Raw genomic sequence first — 18,764 nt, forward strand, 5'->3', positions numbered from 1 at the left:
TACTATTCACAGATTACAAGTTACAGGAATAAAGAGACCAAACATGTGAAGTGGGTCTTAGTGTAAGTTTTCTCATATTGTTTACAGAAAGAACTCCCCCCCCATAACCTCTTCCTATTTGGCAGAATTTGAAAATATTTGTTTAATAGTATGCTAAATATGTCATAAATTCATACTAATTTTGAGTAAAGTCTTAACTAAATTACAGGAAAGTTAGTATCTTTAAAAGAACAAATTCAGTTTTGACATTTTCAAATACATTTTTGATATAATTTTACAAACTATTTCCAGATAAAAGCCTTTTGGGTCTATAATAGTATACAGATGTGCTCATTTAAATCAGCAACATTGATGGATAAGTAAACATACAAACATTATGTTACAGGCTCTTGAGATTTCTATTAGATCAAACTACTGTATCGATATTAAATTTACTGACATTGATAACTGTGCTGTGGTTATGAAAAGAATATCCTGTGCTTAGGAACCACACTGAAGTTTTTATGAATAAAGGGCCATGATGATGTATGCAAGTTACTTCAAATAGTGGATGTGATGGGGGTGGGTATAAATGATAACAACAGGTCAAAGAATATAACAAAAGGTAAAGAGTATACAGACACTTTTTTATATTCTTAAAATTCTCTGTAAGTTTGCCATTATTCTCAAATAATACACTTTTAAAAGTACATCATAGGGGCACCTGGGTGGCTTAGTCAGTTAAATATCCGACTCTTAATTTCCACTCAGGTCATGATCTCAGTTTGTGATTTCGAGCCCTGAATTGGGCTCTGCACTGACAGCACGAAGCCTGCTTGGGATTCTCATTCTCCCCCTCTCTCTGCCCCACTCCCACTCTCTCTCTTAAAATAGTTAAATAAATGTTTTTAAAAAGTACATCATATATATATATATATATATATATATATATATATACCTACATTTATATATCATAACTATATATATATATATATCAGCCAATTACCTAGTCATTTCTTCTTCCAGAATTCTGCCTGGATTTAGCGTTGACAATGAAAAATTCACTAAATAAAAACAAAACAAAAACAAAACAAAACAAAATAAGACATTTTTGAAAGGCTGAACTACTAACAGGCATTACTAGGTTTTAAAAATCTTTTTTCCTTTCACCCTCAATGAATTCTTTTCACTTTACTCAAGTAAAAAATCCAAGGGTTTAGATGCAGGACATCTCTAGGGTCCAGATGGGGAAAGGTGGCCCTCCCAGGTTCGCCGCGGTCCTGGAGAGCTCAGGCCTTTAGCAAAGCAGCTTTCTGAGGCAGCAGAGAGGAGCGGATACAGAAGACAGAGGAGGAAAAAATAAATGGTCTCAATAGAAAACACAGGATTTAAGGGGCATTTTTTCTTAGTGGCTAAAAGCACTTTATAGATAATTGTTTTTGTTGATTTTATTTCAATATATGCGTGTTTTCCCTTACACGTTTCCTTTTGTGGTAAGTAACAGAAAGGCTGAGTTACATCCATTGTAAAGGAGGGAAAATTATATTGTCTATTAATTTGAACTAATTTGATAAAACTATCAATGTGCCATTTATGTTTTAATAATAACAAGCACTTACTGAACATTTATTATATACCAGGCTTTGTTATGAACACTTTACATGTACTAATTCATTTAATTTTCACCACAATCCAATGAGGTATGACTACTTTATGAATCCCCCTTTCACAGATGAGGAAATTGAGACACAGACAAAGTCACTTATCCAAAGTCACACAGCCACTAAGGAGGCTGAGAGTCCTAGCGCTGTACATATAGTTCCTAAGTTTATACTACACTGATTGTTTCATGTGGTAAGGACTTATTTTCACTTTTCAAAAAACACAAAGTGGAAGGGGCACCTGGGTGGCTCAGCTGATTAAGCACCTGACTCTTGGTTGTGGCTCAGGTCATGATCTCACAGTTCATGGGATCAAGTCCCACATCAGGCTCTGTGCTGACAAAGCAGATCCTTCTTGGGATTTTCTCTCTCTCCTTCTCCCTCTGCCCCTCCCCTGCTCGCTCTCTCTCTCTCTCTCTTTCTCAAAAACAAATAAACATTTAAAAAAAACCCACGAAGTGAAAAAATAAAAAGGAAACAGCCCAGGTCCACTGCACTCACAAAATAATAGGACAAAATGTCACCACGGTGTTGTGGACAAAATATACCAGGGTATTTCCCATTTACCAGGACTCTAGGAGAGAAACTAGTCTTTGTTCCTTTAACACATGGAAATAATCCAATATTCATATTTTCTGCATGCAGTGTATCTTCCTTAGCTTCTTCCAAAGAGGGCTAAGATTGAAATGTATTTAAAACTTAAACTACTGTCAGAATCAATTACCAGTCAGGATCAATAACCAGGCAAGTGGGCCTGACTGTGGCATAATTTCTCCCTCAATATTGCAATTTCTACTGATGTTCACAGGGAAGTGTTTCTGCTTATTAATCTGTTTTTTTTAAGCTATCAGATCCTTAAGGAATCATACCCTATTTTACTTCTGTTCTAATCAGTTCAGTTGTGTGTGCTCATTTCCTCCCTGGGTTCTTCTTCTTCTTTTTTTTTTTTTTTTATAAATATTTAAATGTTTATTTTTGAGACAGAGAGAGAGACACACACACAGAGCAGGAGTTGGAGAGGGGCAGAGAGAGGGAGACACAGAGCCCATTGCAGGTTCTAGGCTCCAAGCTATCAACAGAGAGTCCAACATGGGGCTTAAACCCACAAACCATGACATCATGACCTGAGCCAAAGTCAGACGCTTAACCAGCTGAGTCACCCAGGCGCCTCCTCCCTGGGTTCTTAAATATGGCAGCTTTGGGATGCCAAATTGGAACTGTATTTGGAATTAGAGGCAGACAAGCTACCTAAAGGTGGGTATTGGTGGAAATCATTGTTCAAACCTTGGGAAAATAACACATATATGTGTATAGGGCTAGTTTCCCCCCCCTCCAGAACTTAAGCTATCAGGTAAAATTTAAATGAATTTTACTCTTCTCCAGTGTTTACTGCAAATGTTAAAATTCTCCCAGTGAGGATATTATAACTCAGACTGATCCTCCATCTTAGGAAATAAGAATCTATGGGCATTCAAAATTTGAAATGCTCTGTTCTCAGAGTCCAAGCTGAGAATGGCAACCTAGGTCTGGGTTAGTAACCTGAGGAGCTCCTAGGAGAGTTTCCGCTGCCTAAGGACTAAGGTAAGGCAGATGTGTGCTGATGTGTTCCCTGAAAAGTCATAGGACTCTAGATCTGGAAATCTCATGGGATTCTAGATCTGAAAGGGTCTAGGCCTGGTCTTCTCAGATGCTACCTACTCTACCCCAGTCTCATAAACAATCTCCAAGTTGTTGTTGGGGGTTCTCAATGCCATGTGCCTGTTAGACTCACATGCGCAGCTTAAAAAAAATAGAGTTGACCAGGCTCCATGCAAGAATAGTTAAACCAGAACCTCTGGCTGAGTCTAGAGCATCACATTTCTAAGAGGTACCCCCACTTGATTCTTTTTAAGATATATTTTTTAAATGTTTATTTTTGAGAGAGAGAAAGAGAGAGAGAGAAAGCACAAGCAGGAGAAGGACAGAGAGAGAGGGAGAGACAGAATTTGAAGCAGGCTCCAGGCTCTGAGCTGTCAGCACAGAGCCCAATGCAGGGCTTGAACTCACAAACCGTGAGATCATGACCTAAGCCGAAGTCAGACCCTTAACCGACTGAGCCACTCAGGCGCCCCCTGCCCCACTTGATTCTTTTTAAAACAAAATGTTTATTTTTGAGAGGGGGGTGCAGAGAGAGAGGGGGACAGAGGATACAAAGCAGGCTCTGTGCTGACAGCAGACAGACCAATGTGGGGCTTGAACTCACCATCCACGAGATCATGACCAGAGCCAAAGTGGGACACTTAACCAATTAAGCCACCCAAGAGCCCCTCCCCACTTGATTCTACAGCACGAAGATGGATAACTCCCACTCCGGTCTGCCTGAATGCCTCCCAGAACAAGGAAACGGGGAACTCTTGAAGTTGCCTATTCCTTTCAGAGAGCTCCTATAAAATCTATTTTATGGATGAAGAAACAGAATATTAGAGTGGTTGTTTCATTTCCAAGTTTTGACAGCTACTTTCCCCCAATATTTATTGATCATTTACTATGTTCCAGATGCTTTATATAAATGGTGTCATTTAATTCTATCAGTAAGTCTATGATTACCTTTCAAAGATGAGAACAACAAGAATTATAGAGGTTAAGTAACTTGCACAAGGTCATACAGCTGGTAAGTAAAGGGCTTAAATAACTGTACATCTTAAGGATTACAGGGGAGATATTACAGAGTCCTGACTGTCATGTTTAAGTCTCAAATCAATGTCTGCCTTCCTCCATTCTGCCTAGAACTTCTCTTATCTTATGGAAATATTCAGCACAAAACAAAGAGCTAATGTTTATCCAGACAACTTAGGCAGTATGTGCAGTTAGGTAAGGTAACGGGTCTCCAAAATGCCTTTTCCTCTTAACCATGCAGCAACGCAAAGGTGTGAGGGGTATATTGATTTCTCTACAAAAATTTCCAGCTCATTACAGTCACATAGACTTGACACAACATAGATAAAGTTCCTGATACTCTGCATAAAAATGTCTCCTATGACTCTGTCCTTAAAGTTTTGGACACAGAATGTGCACACTTTCTGCACAACTGAATCATTGTGAGGGAACAACCTTGTCACCAACTAGGTTTATTCTGTTGACAGGATGGGCTCTGTTCACAGGATGGACTCTGTTCACAATTATTCACTGTCAAACCTTGTAATTTAAACCTTTTTTTTCTTCCAACATTCCCTTCTTATTGGCTCCCATTAAGTCCAGCTGTCCAAGAATCCAACAATTCTCAGGAATAGACTTTAAATAAATATCATCTCTATGAGATGAGCAAGCGAGCTCAGCTAAGGCTAAGTACAGCTAAGTACCTGATCTTGTCTCAATCTCCATGATTTCTGCTGAACTCTACAACTCCCAACATACCAGGGAACTCTCTGGATTTAGACTGAGTATGAAATTTACAGATTTCATTTTCTCCAAAGAGGTATGCGAATACTATATTTACAAACTACTGAAGAGTGGACATTGGAAATTAATAACATGTGAGGGGCTTCCTACTGCAAATCATCCAAGACAGCCTATAGGCCTGATGACAAATGTGGCTATAGAAGACCAAGGGTCATTTCATTTGGTGGCTACAGAAACTACATTGGCAACTCTGGGGAGTTTATCAACCCCGCAATCACAGCTTTGTAAGTGACTTGCTTGTGTCATTTCCCAGAGAGACCTTGAATTTGGCACTGGGCCCAGCACATGGCACTATCTGCCATGCCCAGCTCAAAGCAATTTGGTTGCATAATTAGAAACAAGTAATAAATAAACAAACTGTTCCAAATAAGAAAGTTGTGGAATTATTCTGGTGTCAGTAAAACCAAAAACAGGACTATTAAAATTGGCCCAAACACTAACTCATCTGTGCTAAGTGTGATGCATTATTTTAAGCTCATTTTAAAAAATGTTTAATTGAGATAAAATACATAACAAAACTTACCACCTTAACCATTTTTAAGTGTACAATTTAGTAGCGTTAAGTACATTCACATGACTCAGTAGTGTTAAGTATATTCACACTGTTGCACAATCTCCAGAACGTTTCATCTTGCAAAACTGAAACTCTATGCTCATCAGACAGCAACTCCCTATTTCCCCCTTTCCCCAGCCCCCAGCAGCCACTATTCTACTTTCTCTTTATATGAATTGACTACTTCATATAAATGGAGTCATTCAGTATTTGTCTTTTTTGGGACTGGCTTATTTCACTTAGCACAATATCCTCAAGGTTTATGCATGGTGTAACACATGTCAGGATTGCTTTCCTTTTTATGACTGAATAATATATATATATATATATATATATATATATATATATATATATATATAATATTTTGTTTGTCCATTCATCCATTAATCTAATTTTTTAACCCTGAGTTGAAACTAGCCTTGATTGATGTGTCCAAATCTAGGCATCATCCTGCCATATATGTAAACACATAATAGACCTATAGATCTTCTAAGAAGTAAAAGGACAACAAATAGAAAATTCTTACTCCTCATTTCCTTAAAGACTTTTTAAACTATCCTATCTTGCTCCAATTTTACCTTTACAATGTTTGTGTTAAAGTTTTGGTCACTGGTCAAAGTAATCCATTTAAAACTTTCCCAAACCCATTTTTGCTTTTATAAGAAAACCCACATTTTTACATTGGAGTATAGTTGGGTCCTGAGCATTGTTTGGATGGCAGAAAGGCCTGGGTTTGAATCTGTCCTAACCCCCACCAGCTATGTAATTTTGGACAAGTTATTTATCCTCTCCAAGCCTCAGTTTCCTCATATGTTACAGAGGATAATATTACCTACTGTGAAGGATTGTTCTTGTAAAGGTTAAGTGAAATAGGACCTAGCATATAATAAATACAATAAAAGATTACCATTATCATTGTTATTTTATGATAAAGAGGTTCTTCTCAGAGATGACAGTATTTGAGCAAAAATAAAGTGTGCTTTTTTTTTTTAGGAACTTTAATTATTCAAAAGACACTTTTACCAGATTTCTAAAGGATATTAATATTTACGTAAACAGATCTTATTGTATGAATTAAGCAATCATATTCTCTTAGGTAATTACACTTAAGCTCTACACTGCTAACCAAATACGTAGCCCTGAATCAGTAAACACTGAAAACTCTTACTGATCTAAATGATAGAGTCCACTTTTTCTCAGGTATCTTTGCTATGTTAAGCTGCCTTTCCTTTATCATTTTTTTTCCTTATACTCCACCATCTGTGTACCGATAAAGCTTCACTCAGTGTTATCCAGCCTAGCGCCCACAGGGTCTCTTGGGATCCCGGAACTGAGCCATCAGGCTTGGTAGAAAGGACAGACATCTTTCTTTCTGTGTTGAATTTGGCCACTATGAAAATAACTCTGTCCATTGGAACCGGAATCCAGAGCTGTTGCCCAAGTCCCTCTTACAGATGACATTAACTTATGGGACCCCTTTGGCTCTTCAGTAATTAATACTCCTCTGCCTGAGTTTCAAAACACATCATTCTCATATTGAAACCATTCACTCTTTAATGAAGTGTTATATCAAGGTTCAGTCAACCTGGTTGATCCAAAAATTAGAGACATAAAATGGTATAATTTTAACAGAAAGGGTGGAGGGAGAAAAAAGAAAAATAAAACCAGAAACAGAGCTACAAGCCGAGTATAGCTAAGAAGTAATGCCATGCTAACTGAGGTATTTTGAATTCTGTCAGTAATCACCAAAGGGAGGGACATACTCTGTTATAGTTCCACAGCCTTCAAGTAAAGGGACTGCCCTGCTTTATTGAGATGCAAAGCTTTCTGTATATTTCCCTATTCTGTATTAAAAGTCAAACAGAAAAGTCAAACATACACCCATTTGTTGAAACTTAAATGAGTATTTGAGGAATTTTCTGAGAATTTTATAACTCCATCAGTGATATCTAGAGTCACCCAGGAATCCAAACCATTAAACAAGTAGATGAAGAACAGCAAAATCAACTTCCAATCTTTCATCCAGTTAGAGTACAATGTATGTTTTTTAAAAAAATAGAGAAATGCTTACCTGGAAAGGAGAAATTTCCTGCAGTATCAACAAATTTGTCAGTCATTTGTCCAAATACTATCATCATGAGGGGGAGACCTGATCCGTGAGCTATGGCCATGACAGTGCCCAGGGACATCAATAATTTATCCTGCCAGTCAGAATATCGAAACTAAAATATAAAAAAAAAGGGGGGGGAAGAGGGGAATAAAATACTACCTCATAGAAAAGAATCTCTCTTTCTCCACAACTATATGTTCTTTGGGTTTTTATTTAAGGTCAGTACTTTTATAATAGTTGCAGATAAATGTAGTAGGGAAGACGAAAGATTTCAATCCAAATTATTGACAGATTAATTTTATGATTCTACTTATTTTGTATACTGTGAAGGAATCAATCTGATTTTGCTTAATTGCTTTTTTATTTGTTTGTTTTAATTTATTTGTTAATCAATCTGATTTTGTGCTGACAGCTCAGAGCCTAGAGCTGCTTCAGATTCTGTGTCTCCCTCTCTCTCTGCCCCTCCCGCCCTTTCAAAAATGAGTAAACATTAAAAACAATTAAAAAAGAAGAAATATTGTTTGATCTTCCAAAGCTCCTTAGGTAGTGAGTTAAAAACAGCTAGGAGTAAACATTAAGAACACACACATGCACACACACATCACATCCTTTAAAACAACATTCAAAATATTTCAGAGGGAGAATTACAAAGAAGGAGGAAACAGACACCCTAAGTTTTATGGATAAGTTTCCTTTAAGAAGTTTGTTGGCTTTTAAAAGGGAGCTCAGAAGTGAAGTGAAACAAACATTATGGAGTGCCTATACATGTAATTTGGAGAAGTTGTGCTTAAAGAGATGATGCTCACAGTAGAATCTGGAAGGATAAGGGAGAATTCGCTGAAGAAATGGGGAGTACAGATGAAGTGGGGGGTATTTAGGCCTAGAATAGCAAGGTGCCTAGCAAGCTGCATGGAGTGCTCAGATAACCCCCTGAGTAGAAGTCCTGAAGTGCGCAGTGTGGGACATGTTATTAGAAAGAGGTATAAAAGACTTGGACCACACCAACCCTCCTGGACTTAAGACTATCAATGCATAGTGTACTTAGTACTATCACTTAGAAGGGTGATACCAGTTGTCACAGTGACATGCACAACACTCAAGAACTAACCAGCCAATCAATGTCCTAATACTCCAAAGACTTTGTCCTTACTGTCTTTTTAGCTCCAATCTCACTTTTTCTTCCCATTTTTGATTGACTGCTCTATGGTTCTCTCTGTTTTCTTCTTTCTTTCTCTGCCTTCTAGGTTACATCCTTCTTCTCTTATATTTCCATTTCTCTACCTTCCCCTCCATCCCTTGCATCTCCCTTCAACCACCTTCTTCATCTGTTCTCTCTACCCATTTCCATCACCCCACCCTCTTTTGGGGACGAGGCACAGTCATCAGGAGAATGAGTGATGAGTCAGGCTTGGCAGAGTGGGGTCTTGGAGAGCTGACACAGAGTCAGACAGGGTCAACAGGCCAGGGCAATGTGAGGTCACACACACTTGGTGGGGAGGAGGGGTGTGCAAACTGTTCTCACAGAGTTCCAGAAGTTCAGTATGGGGAGGCCAAATTCCATCATCAAACACGCAGGGCAAGCAAGAGTACCGAAAGAGTCAAAGGTTCAGTGCCAGGGAGAGCTTGGCAAAGAACAAAGGGAGCAGCTAAAGTTAAGAGCAAATGGTGAAGTTTCCCTAAAATTGCTACAATGGGGACTAGTGTCCCTAAGGTTCATTTTAGTGACTCCCAGGGAATGGAGATACAGCACTTGGGTCTCCTGGCCAGTTATAAGTACAGAATTGGGCTGTCATGTAATGTTCTCTTTAGTGAACATTTATATAAAATTGAGGATCATTTTAAATACTTTTCATACTACTTAAATAAAATTTCATTGTCTCTAAACTTAAATTTAAAATTATAAGAATTTCACAGCAACATCCTAAGTAAACTTAGATTTGTTTTAAGTGATTTTCAATAAAACAATTAATTGCTAATTCTTGTTAGAAACAGTTTTTTCCAACGTCTAACAGTTGTCCTGAACCTCTTTCAGGATAAATATGTATTCAGAGGCAGAAAAGATTATATTTCAACTCAGTCTAAATTTTAACTTTTAAGGTCAAATTAAATGTTCTAAATTTCTACCTCAAGATTTGTGGTGTTTTACTTCCTGTAGGAGGCAGATTTAAAACATGTGCATTAAAACCAGACTTCGTTTTACAAACAACTTATATTTACTCAAGGCAGGCAAACACTTCCTTGGGCCACCTCTCTGAGACATATTACAAATGAAAAACTGATTAGACTTCTTCCAAAAATATACTGGTTTGCCTTGTACCAGCAGAAAAGCACTGAGAATTGAGTTAAACATAATCAGAATCTCTAATAATTACTCCACATTTAATCAATTTTCTGGGAAGCCAAATGTAAACAGAGATTTATTAATTATTTCTAAATTTCTGTAGTTAACAATCACTTTCTTCATATGCAATCTTTTTTTTTTTTTAACATTTATTTATTTTTGAGACAGAGACAGAGCATGAACAGGGGAGGGTCAGAGAAAGAGGGAGACACAGAATCTGAAACAGGCTCCAGGCTCTGAGCTGTCAGCACAGAGCCCGACGCGGGGCTCGAACCCACGGACCGTGAGATCATGACCTGAGCCGAAGTCGGACGCTTAACTGACTGAGCCACCCAGGCGCCCCATATATGCAATCTTATTTAACCAAAATTTGGTGGGTGTGTGTGGTGGCGGTGGTGGGTGTGTAAGTGTGTGTGAAACAGATACATAGATGCGTTTTCTAGAAATTGGTGAGTTTGTGAGGTGCTATGAACACAAGTCGTGGCTCTGCTGTTTCATAGCCAGCCTATCCCTACCTCTTTTATCATCTATGTTGAGAATGTGATCTGTTGATTGTAAGAAGCCAAACTAAGACAATCTTAAACTACTGGCTCCATAACTACTGATTCAAGACACCAAATCTGAATGAAGACAAGAATTATTCATACTTAATATTTCACAGCTTACCAAGGTTAATGGTCCAATCAAGTTCACGCTCTCCTTTTTTTTCGTGTCTGGGTTGCTGTAAAAAAATATAATTGTTTGAATTTAAATCTGTTACCAAATGTTTTACAGTCAATTGACTATAAACTTGAGTCATTATCACATTCAAATATTCTAATATTTTCAAATATAAAACAGTGATATCCACACATTGTCATTATCCAGTTTAACAAACACTGCAAGGCAATCAAGTGCAAAGGTAGCTGTCCAAGGTACTACAAGGATATCTGGATTAATGAGAAATGGCCACCTGCCTTGCAGAGGCCACACACAGAAAGAAAACACAGAGGTTAATATCTACCAAATAATTAAATTCTTCTGTTGCTTAAAATATGTACTGATCTAAAAATAGTAAAGTCTACTCTTCTGAAAGACTGTAAGGAGTGATGTCAGGACATCCTGTTGGCTCTACTTTCAAAATAAATCTAGAATTCAACCACTACTCACCACTTTTATTACTATCCCAATGGCCCAGGAAAACTCCTGCTTAGTCTCTCTACTTTCAGTTATACCAACTTCAGACTAACCTCAATACAGAATCCACACTAATCATTTACAAACTCAAGTCATATGCTACTCTTTTGCTCAAAAGCCTATAATGGTTTCCATTTATCTCAGAGTAAAAGCCAAAATTCTTACATGAGATTTTGGTTCCTATATGATGTTTCCTTGTTACCTCTCTGACCATATTTTCCCTACTCCTGTTTGCTTTGCTTCAAGCCACCCTGGCCTCTTTGCTGTCGTTGTTCTGTGAACATACCAAACATGGTCCTGTAGTAGGTCTTTATATTGTCAGTTCCCTCTGCTGGGAATGCTGTCCCCTCACACATCCATATAGCTCTCTCTTCTCGTGTCTTTCAAGTCTTTCCTCAAATACTGCCTTCCCAATAACACCTATCTTAACCACCCTATTAAAAATTGCAACCGACTTTTTCTGTGCACTCCCGATTTCCTTAGCCTTGATTAATATTTTCCATAGCATTTATTATCTTCTAACATTTGCTGTAGCTTATTTAGTTTGCACAAGTATTATTATGTCTGTCGTCCATATAATAATGTAAACTCCATGGGGGTAGAGATTTTTTTTTTTTTACCTAAATGCACTTATTTAATTTTTTTTTTTTACATTTATTTATTTTTGAGACAGAGAGAGACAGAGCATGAACAGGGGAGGGGCAGAGAGGGAGGGAGACACAGAATTGAAAGCAGGCTCCAGGCTCTGAGCCATCAGCCCAGAGCCCGACGCGGGGCTCGAACTCATGGACCGTGAGATCGTGACCTGAGCCGAGGTCAGACGCCCAACCGACTGAGCCACCCAGGCGCCTCTAAATGCACTTATTTAGCTTAATTTGTTAACTGTTTAGTTTAGGTAGGTGATAAAGTTTTGCTCAGAAGACTTGATCCCAAATTATTTGGAACATATATTAAAATCAAAAGACAGACATCTGACACTAAATATGTTCTGAAGAAGGTGCCATAGGCAATATAGCAGCATGACTGGAACTATCATATGACTAACTTGCCACTTGCCCTAAATAACTAATGTGTGCTTGACTTCCTTTGAACGAATAAGCTTTGGTCTGCTTTTTTATTTTTTTTATTTTTAATTGTTTTTTAATGTTTTATTTATTTTTGACAGAGAGAGAGAGAGACAGAGCATGAATGGGGTAGGGGTAGAGAGAGAGGGAGACAGATTCCGAAGCAGGCTCCAGGCTCTGAGCTGTCAGCACAGCTGACATTGAGCCTGATGTGGGGCTTGGGCTCACAGACCATGAGATCGTGACCTGAGGCAAAGTCGGACGCTCAACCGACTGAGCCACCCAGGCGCCCCTGGTCTGCTTTTTTAAATAAAGATTAGTCTCAACATTTACTTTCACAATCTTACAGTCTTAACTAATATTAACTTTCTCTATTTCTCTTCTGAACTGTTTTCTCATGTTTGCAATACAAGGCTGCGAACTTCACTTCTGAGACCTCCTGTGGGTTCTGGGGGATTACTGCGTCTTTTGCAGTGATAGCTCCTTTGTACACTCATCAAATGTTCAGCGGGTGCAATACATAAATATAGCCTTCATAAAAATGCCATCTATTTATGGATTCACAGTCAATCCCAGCCTAAATTGCCAGCTTATGAAAACCACATTTTTTTTCCTATAGAAATAATACCATCTAGGGCGCCTGGGTGGCGCAGTCGGTTAAGCGTCCGACTTCAGCCAGGTCACGATCTCGCGGTCCGTGAGTTCGAGCCCCGCGTCGGGCTCTGGGCTGATGGCTCGGAGCCTGGAGCCTGTTTCCGATTCTGTGTCTCCCTCTCTCTCTGCCCCTCCCCCGTTCATGCTCTGTCTCTCTCTGTCCCAAAAATAAATAAATGTTGGAAAAAAAAAAAAAAGAAATAATACCATCTATCTGGTTCCTAATTCTAATTGGCAAACTAAATTTTCTACGAATGAATACCACAGTACTTAGAAGGAGTGGAGCAATATCACTGTATGAAGATGTTAACAGACTAAAATAATTCTTTAGTTTAAACATCAGATAGGGTATTTTCATTTGGATAATCAGGCCCCTTGCAGCTTGAGGACTCACTACAGAACCTGATAAATTTGTCCCTCTGGGTGATTACTTGATGACACAGGTCAATTAGTTTTGGGTGGCCTGGCATGAACTCCCATAACAGCCTCAGAAACTATTTGAGGCTAAAGGCGAAAATGATTCACTATTCCCACACTGAAAGAGGAAACAAAGACAACACACCATTGACTGACTGGTCGCTTCTACCCCTACTAAGGCCTGTGAAATGCTCTTAGCAAGGGCCCCAGAGTACCAAACAGCCAGTCACGGAGAAAGAGGAGCAAGCAAATGAAGCGCTGAGGTTTCTCCTTTGCATCTGAACAAACATTGATCTGGAAGCTCAGTTTACCCAAGAATGAGTCTGCTCAAGGACCCCTTCCTCACCTCACTGCCCCAAAGGCAGAAATACGAACAAGGAGGTGCTGGGGGCAGAGGGAGGAGATAACCCAAGGAGGAAGAGGAATTAACAGGGAGAGGAGGGTTTTTGTTGTGGTTATTGCTATTGTTTTTGTTTTGTTTTGTTTTGTTTTGTTTTGTTTTGTTTTGTTTGCTTCACTACTCTTGTTCAAAAAGCACAGCCATCAACAGCAGATATCTCATGCTCTATAAGCATGAAAAATCAGAAAATGTTTAGGAAAGTTACTTATAAAAGTTTTGAGTTCTATGATGCAAGGAGTGTTACACAACACAGATATTCATCGAATCACACCGCACCAAGTGGGGAAGAGGCACTTTTGAAGCTAGCCTTCTCTTCTTCCTAAGCCTGTTCAAAAGGAGCTTCTGTGACACTCCTTCAGGAAAGTCGGAATCTTAGAAGACACCCTCCAGAGAAGCCTCCAAAACAAAGGCATCAACAGACTTTCTCCCCTTTCCAAGGCCGAATTGGGCCCTGCCGATTGGCGCGCTGGCGAGGTACCTGCTACTGCTCAGTTCAAAGTCGTCCTCCTCTCTCCCGGGGCACCGGACGCTTCCGTTCCTTCCCGCCTCAACATCCATGTCAACCTGGGGAGAAACCAACAGCCTCAGGTCCAGGGGCACCGGCCCAGCTCCTCACCGCTCGCAACCGAGGGGTATGAGCCGGGCGCAGGGTCGCGGGGCCAAGAGGCGCCGGGCGGAGACCCCGCTGTCCGGGTCTCACGCGCACGGCCGCCGGCGTTTCCCGCCGCAGGCCTGAGCGCGGGGGCCTAACTCACCTCCAACCTCGAGCTCTTTCTGTCCGAGCCGCGGGGCGCGTGGGGCGCTGCGGCCGCGGAGCCTGGACTTTGCTCGCAGGACCTTCGCCTCCGCCCCCTACGCGGGCCGCGCCCCAGCGACGCCTCCCGCCGCCGCCGGGGCCAGGCCCCCTACCCGCGGGAGCAGAACGCCGCCGCCCCCACTCCCCCACCCCGGCTCCCTCAGCAGGCCAGGCGCGGGCGAGGGGCGCTGAGTGCCTCCCTCGTCGCCGGGAGGCGGGGGGGGGGGGGGGGGCGCCCGGCGCGGCCCCCGCCCACCCCGGCGAGCCCCAGCCCCAGCCCCACCGCGCCCTCTGCTGCCGATAAGCCGGCGACCAGCCTGGGGCTCCCGTTGCTCGGTGCTCGGAGAGGCTCGCCTGGCAGGGCACCTAAGCCCCCCCCCAAAGTGACTGTCATACTCTCTCGGTGCTCAGTTTTCTGTTTACACCCCCGCGGGGGGGGGGTTGTTTCCAGACCCTCAACAATCATAGGGCGACCGAGGGGCCGGGGAAAGCTCCAGACCCGCCTCCCACTTAGGCGTCCTCAGGTCTGGTGCTGGGGGCAAAGAGCCCAGGGGACGCTCCCTAGAGAAGAGGAAAGCTGCTGGTGCCCTCTACTACTTAGAGACAAAGAACGTTAGGGCTGGAAGGGCTGTCAGAGACCACCTGATAAAAACCTGCATTTTTTTTTTTAACAAGAATAAATTGATGCTACAGAGGTTGAGTCTTGCCTGAGGCTGCATCAGGGTATGAGAATCCAGTCTCCAGTGGCCTCTCCTCTCCCTACTCTGATCTTAGACTTCTCCCTATACTAAATCGTCTCTGCACCTAGCACCTACTTGAGTCCCCTGTATGGGAACTGTCCCTTCTGATTAATTTCTCCACACTCTTTTGAAAAGAAAGTGTCTAAAACAGGGAGCAGTACATCATTAAGGCTTTGAAGCCAGCGCGATTCAATCCCAGAGCTTCACATCTTGTAAGCTGTGTGACCTTGGACACTTTGCTCACTTCTCTGGGCCTCAGTTTCCTCATAGGGAAAATAAGGATAAAAACAACTCCTTTTCCAGGTTACTGTGAGGAATAAGTGAATTAAGAAGGTAAAAACCTAGTATGATGCCTAAAACATAGTATATGGTCAACATTTATGGCCTGCCTTCTTCCTGATCAGGTAGCAAGATTCTCCACCGTCTCTTCCTTATGCTGTGCCTTATTAGTACTAAAGTCTACTATTAGTCCTGCCACAACTTGACTGATTCTATGGCATATTCTCGAATTAGGTGATAGAAGTGAATTTACTTACGTATTTTTCCCCTCAGAATGCTTTTTCTCCTTACCCAGTCTACCATAACCATGAAGAGTCTCTTTGTTTGATCAACCAGAAGTTGAGGCACCTGGGCGGCTCAGTCGGTTAAGCATCCAATTTCAGTTCAGGTCATGATCTCGCAATTCGTGGGTTCTAGCCCCGCGTCAGGCCCTGCGCTGACAGCTCAGAACCTGGAGCCTACTTCGGATTTTGTGTCTCCCTCTCCCTCTGTCTCTCCCCCACTCATACTCTGTCTCTGTCTCTCTCTCAAAAATAAATAAACATTAAAAATTTTTTTTAAAAAGATTCATAAGGACAAAGTTTTTCATTCTCTCTTCCACTATCTAATTTTCATGCCTTTTCTTTCCTCAAAACTCTATCATTCTTTCCCGATCTTTACCTTCTGCTGACTTACTCTGTTTCTTACTTCACAGATAGAATCAAAGTGTTCAGAAGGGAACTGCCATTGACATGACATTTGCTCACTCACCAGAATGTACCCAACACTCTGCCCTTCCACCCGTTTCTCTAAATGAACTATCCATGCCCCTATTATGTTTGTATTTTTATACTATGTATCTCATCCTCCTAAGAACGCTTTTCCTCCCAGCATCATCAACTTCCCCATCCTAGCTGGATCATTCCTCTTGGCACACATGAGGCTGTTATTTTTGCCATCTTAAAAAAAAAAACAAAAAAAACAAAAACCTCTCTTGACTCAACTTCTTCTGCCAACTACCATCACATTTCTCTCCTTCTCTTTGCAGCTAGACTTAAGAGAGTTGTTTCTATCACTGTTTCCATTTCCTGCCCTCCTCTTTTCCCTTAAGCCCACTCTAATTAGGAGTTTGACTTTCACACCACCAGAACTGTTCTATTAAGCGTCACTCATAACCTCCATATTGCTAAATCCAAAGGTCAGTTCTCTCTAACTTACTTGACAAATTTAAGCAATTGACAAGTTTATCTTTCTCTTTTCCATAATACACTTTCTTCACTTGAATTCCTGGAGGAAATCTTGGATTTTCCAATGCTTCGTTGATCACTCTTTCTCAGTCTCCTTTGTCTTACTTTTCTTGCAACTTTTAAACTACCACCGGAGTGCTCCAAGGCTCCCTCTTTGGACTTTTCCTCTGTTTTTCTCACTCCATCTGTAATCTCAGCCAGTCTCATGGCTTTAAGTACCACTCGTATCCAACAATTTCTAAATTATTACTTCTAGCCTAGAACTCCCTCCTGAATTCCTGACTGAGATATATGAATGCATCTTTGACATTTCTACTGGGATGTCTGATATGCCCAACCTTGACTCCTGGTCCTCTCTCCAAGCTGCACCCCCCAACAGGCTTCTCATGTGGCAGCTCCAGCCTTCCAGTTGTTCGGCAAAAACAGCGGAGTCATCATGCAGACTCCTCTGTCTTCCACATCCCATACGCAGACTGTCGAAATATTTCCAGATCTGACCACTTCTCTTTCTCCAGTTCTACCACCGGGGTGCAGGCACTATCATCTCTCACCTGAATTACTACAATAGCTCTTAACAATCTCTCTGCTGCTGTCATTTCCCCCTCGTCTGCCTGTATCCACTCTCAAAGTAGCAGCCAGAGTGATTCTTTTGAAGCTAATCAGACCACATCAGGGTACATCTTCTCATTACCCCGCAGTGGCCCCCAGTGCACTCAGAGGCGCACCTGCAATAGCTCACTCTGTCCATGTCCTCTCTGACCTCCCTTTCTGTTCCTCTTCTTGCCTTCTTCCACCCAGAACACACTGGCTTCTTTGATGTTCCTTGAACAAGAGAGGCAGAGTTCCACCAACTAGGAAACTGGTCTTTCCCTCTGCCCCCAATTTTCTTCCCGCGAATATTCACATGGCTAAAACCCTCACCTTCTATAAAGTGTAATCAAGCCTGGTCTCCCCTTTAAGAACTGCATCTCATATCCTCAGGACTCTGAGTTCTCATTACTCAGATTTTTATTCCCACAGCATGTATCACTTCTAGTATGCCATATAATGTATAGATTTATTATCCTTGTTGTTTATTGTCACCTCGGTAGTAAGACCCATGCGAGTAAGGATATTATTCACTGAGATATCCAGCATTTGCTGCCCACACTTACCATGTGCCAGACCCCGTGCTAGGGTGTGAGGATATAAAGAACATAGGGCATGGTTCCTGCCCCACAATGGACTGAGTATAAACAAGTACAAAAATCATACAAAAATATATCATGCTTTATAAAGAACAGAGCTCATCACACACTTAAGATTATCCCATTCGATTCTCAAAACAAGAAGCACATTTAAGGTAAGCACATCAGAAGCTATTCTCAATTTAAAGGTGTAGAAATGGTTTGCCAAAGAGTAGATGACTTTCCACGTGGCTAGGACACGATGGTATTAGGACTCCATCCCTGGCCATGTGACTCCAGCTGCCCATTCAGTATCCCCGGGGAAGACAACTGCCAGGCGGAGGCCATGCCTATCTATATTTCTAGTCTCCACAGCAATAGAAGGCTCATTAAATGTGTATTGAATAGATCAATATTTTAAAGCTATAGCATAAAAGATTACAAAAAAGAGTTCCCTATAAGGGCCAAAGGGAAGAACAAATACCATGTACCAAATTATTTTAAAATATATATTTAATATGACTGTATGGAATATTTATATGCTATAATAATAAATTATAATGTTTGATTTTAAATATAAATTCATTTGCAACAGTTTTTCCTGAAGAGAATCCAATGGACTTGGTTCCTTCTCCAGTTGACCTCTAGCTTGACAATAATATCCTTTGTGGCTTCTCCCCCACACACTGTATTTGTGGCTAACAGTCCTGACCTTGCAGCTCTGAAAATAGCTAGATACTATCTTCGACTACTGTGTTTGCACA

General features: G+C 41.0%; 1 protein-coding gene across 5 annotated transcripts in view; it reads right to left on the reverse strand.

Moving 5' to 3' along the window:
• Positions 1-14,626, reverse strand: part of ABCB4 (ATP binding cassette subfamily B member 4) — a 71,267-nt gene extending 56,641 nt beyond the window's left edge. For all 5 annotated transcript variants that reach the window (XM_030307887.1, XM_030307886.1, XM_030307885.1 and 2 more), the window contains exons 1-5: positions 14,549-14,626; positions 14,272-14,357; positions 10,749-10,803; positions 7,703-7,853; positions 986-1,043 (exon numbers count right to left, since the gene is read on the reverse strand). In XM_030307887.1, coding sequence (XP_030163747.1) covers positions 986-1,043; positions 7,703-7,853; positions 10,749-10,803; positions 14,272-14,351 — 344 coding nt within the window. In that variant the 5' untranslated portion in view covers positions 14,352-14,357; positions 14,549-14,626. The remainder of the gene's footprint in view (positions 1-985; positions 1,044-7,702; positions 7,854-10,748; positions 10,804-14,271; positions 14,358-14,548) is intronic.
• Between the last annotated feature and the right edge of the window lie 4,138 nt (positions 14,627-18,764).

Source organism: Lynx canadensis, chromosome A2 (assembly GCF_007474595.2).
Source record: "Lynx canadensis isolate LIC74 chromosome A2, mLynCan4.pri.v2, whole genome shotgun sequence".
Lineage (NCBI taxonomy): Eukaryota > Metazoa > Chordata > Mammalia > Carnivora > Felidae > Lynx > Lynx canadensis.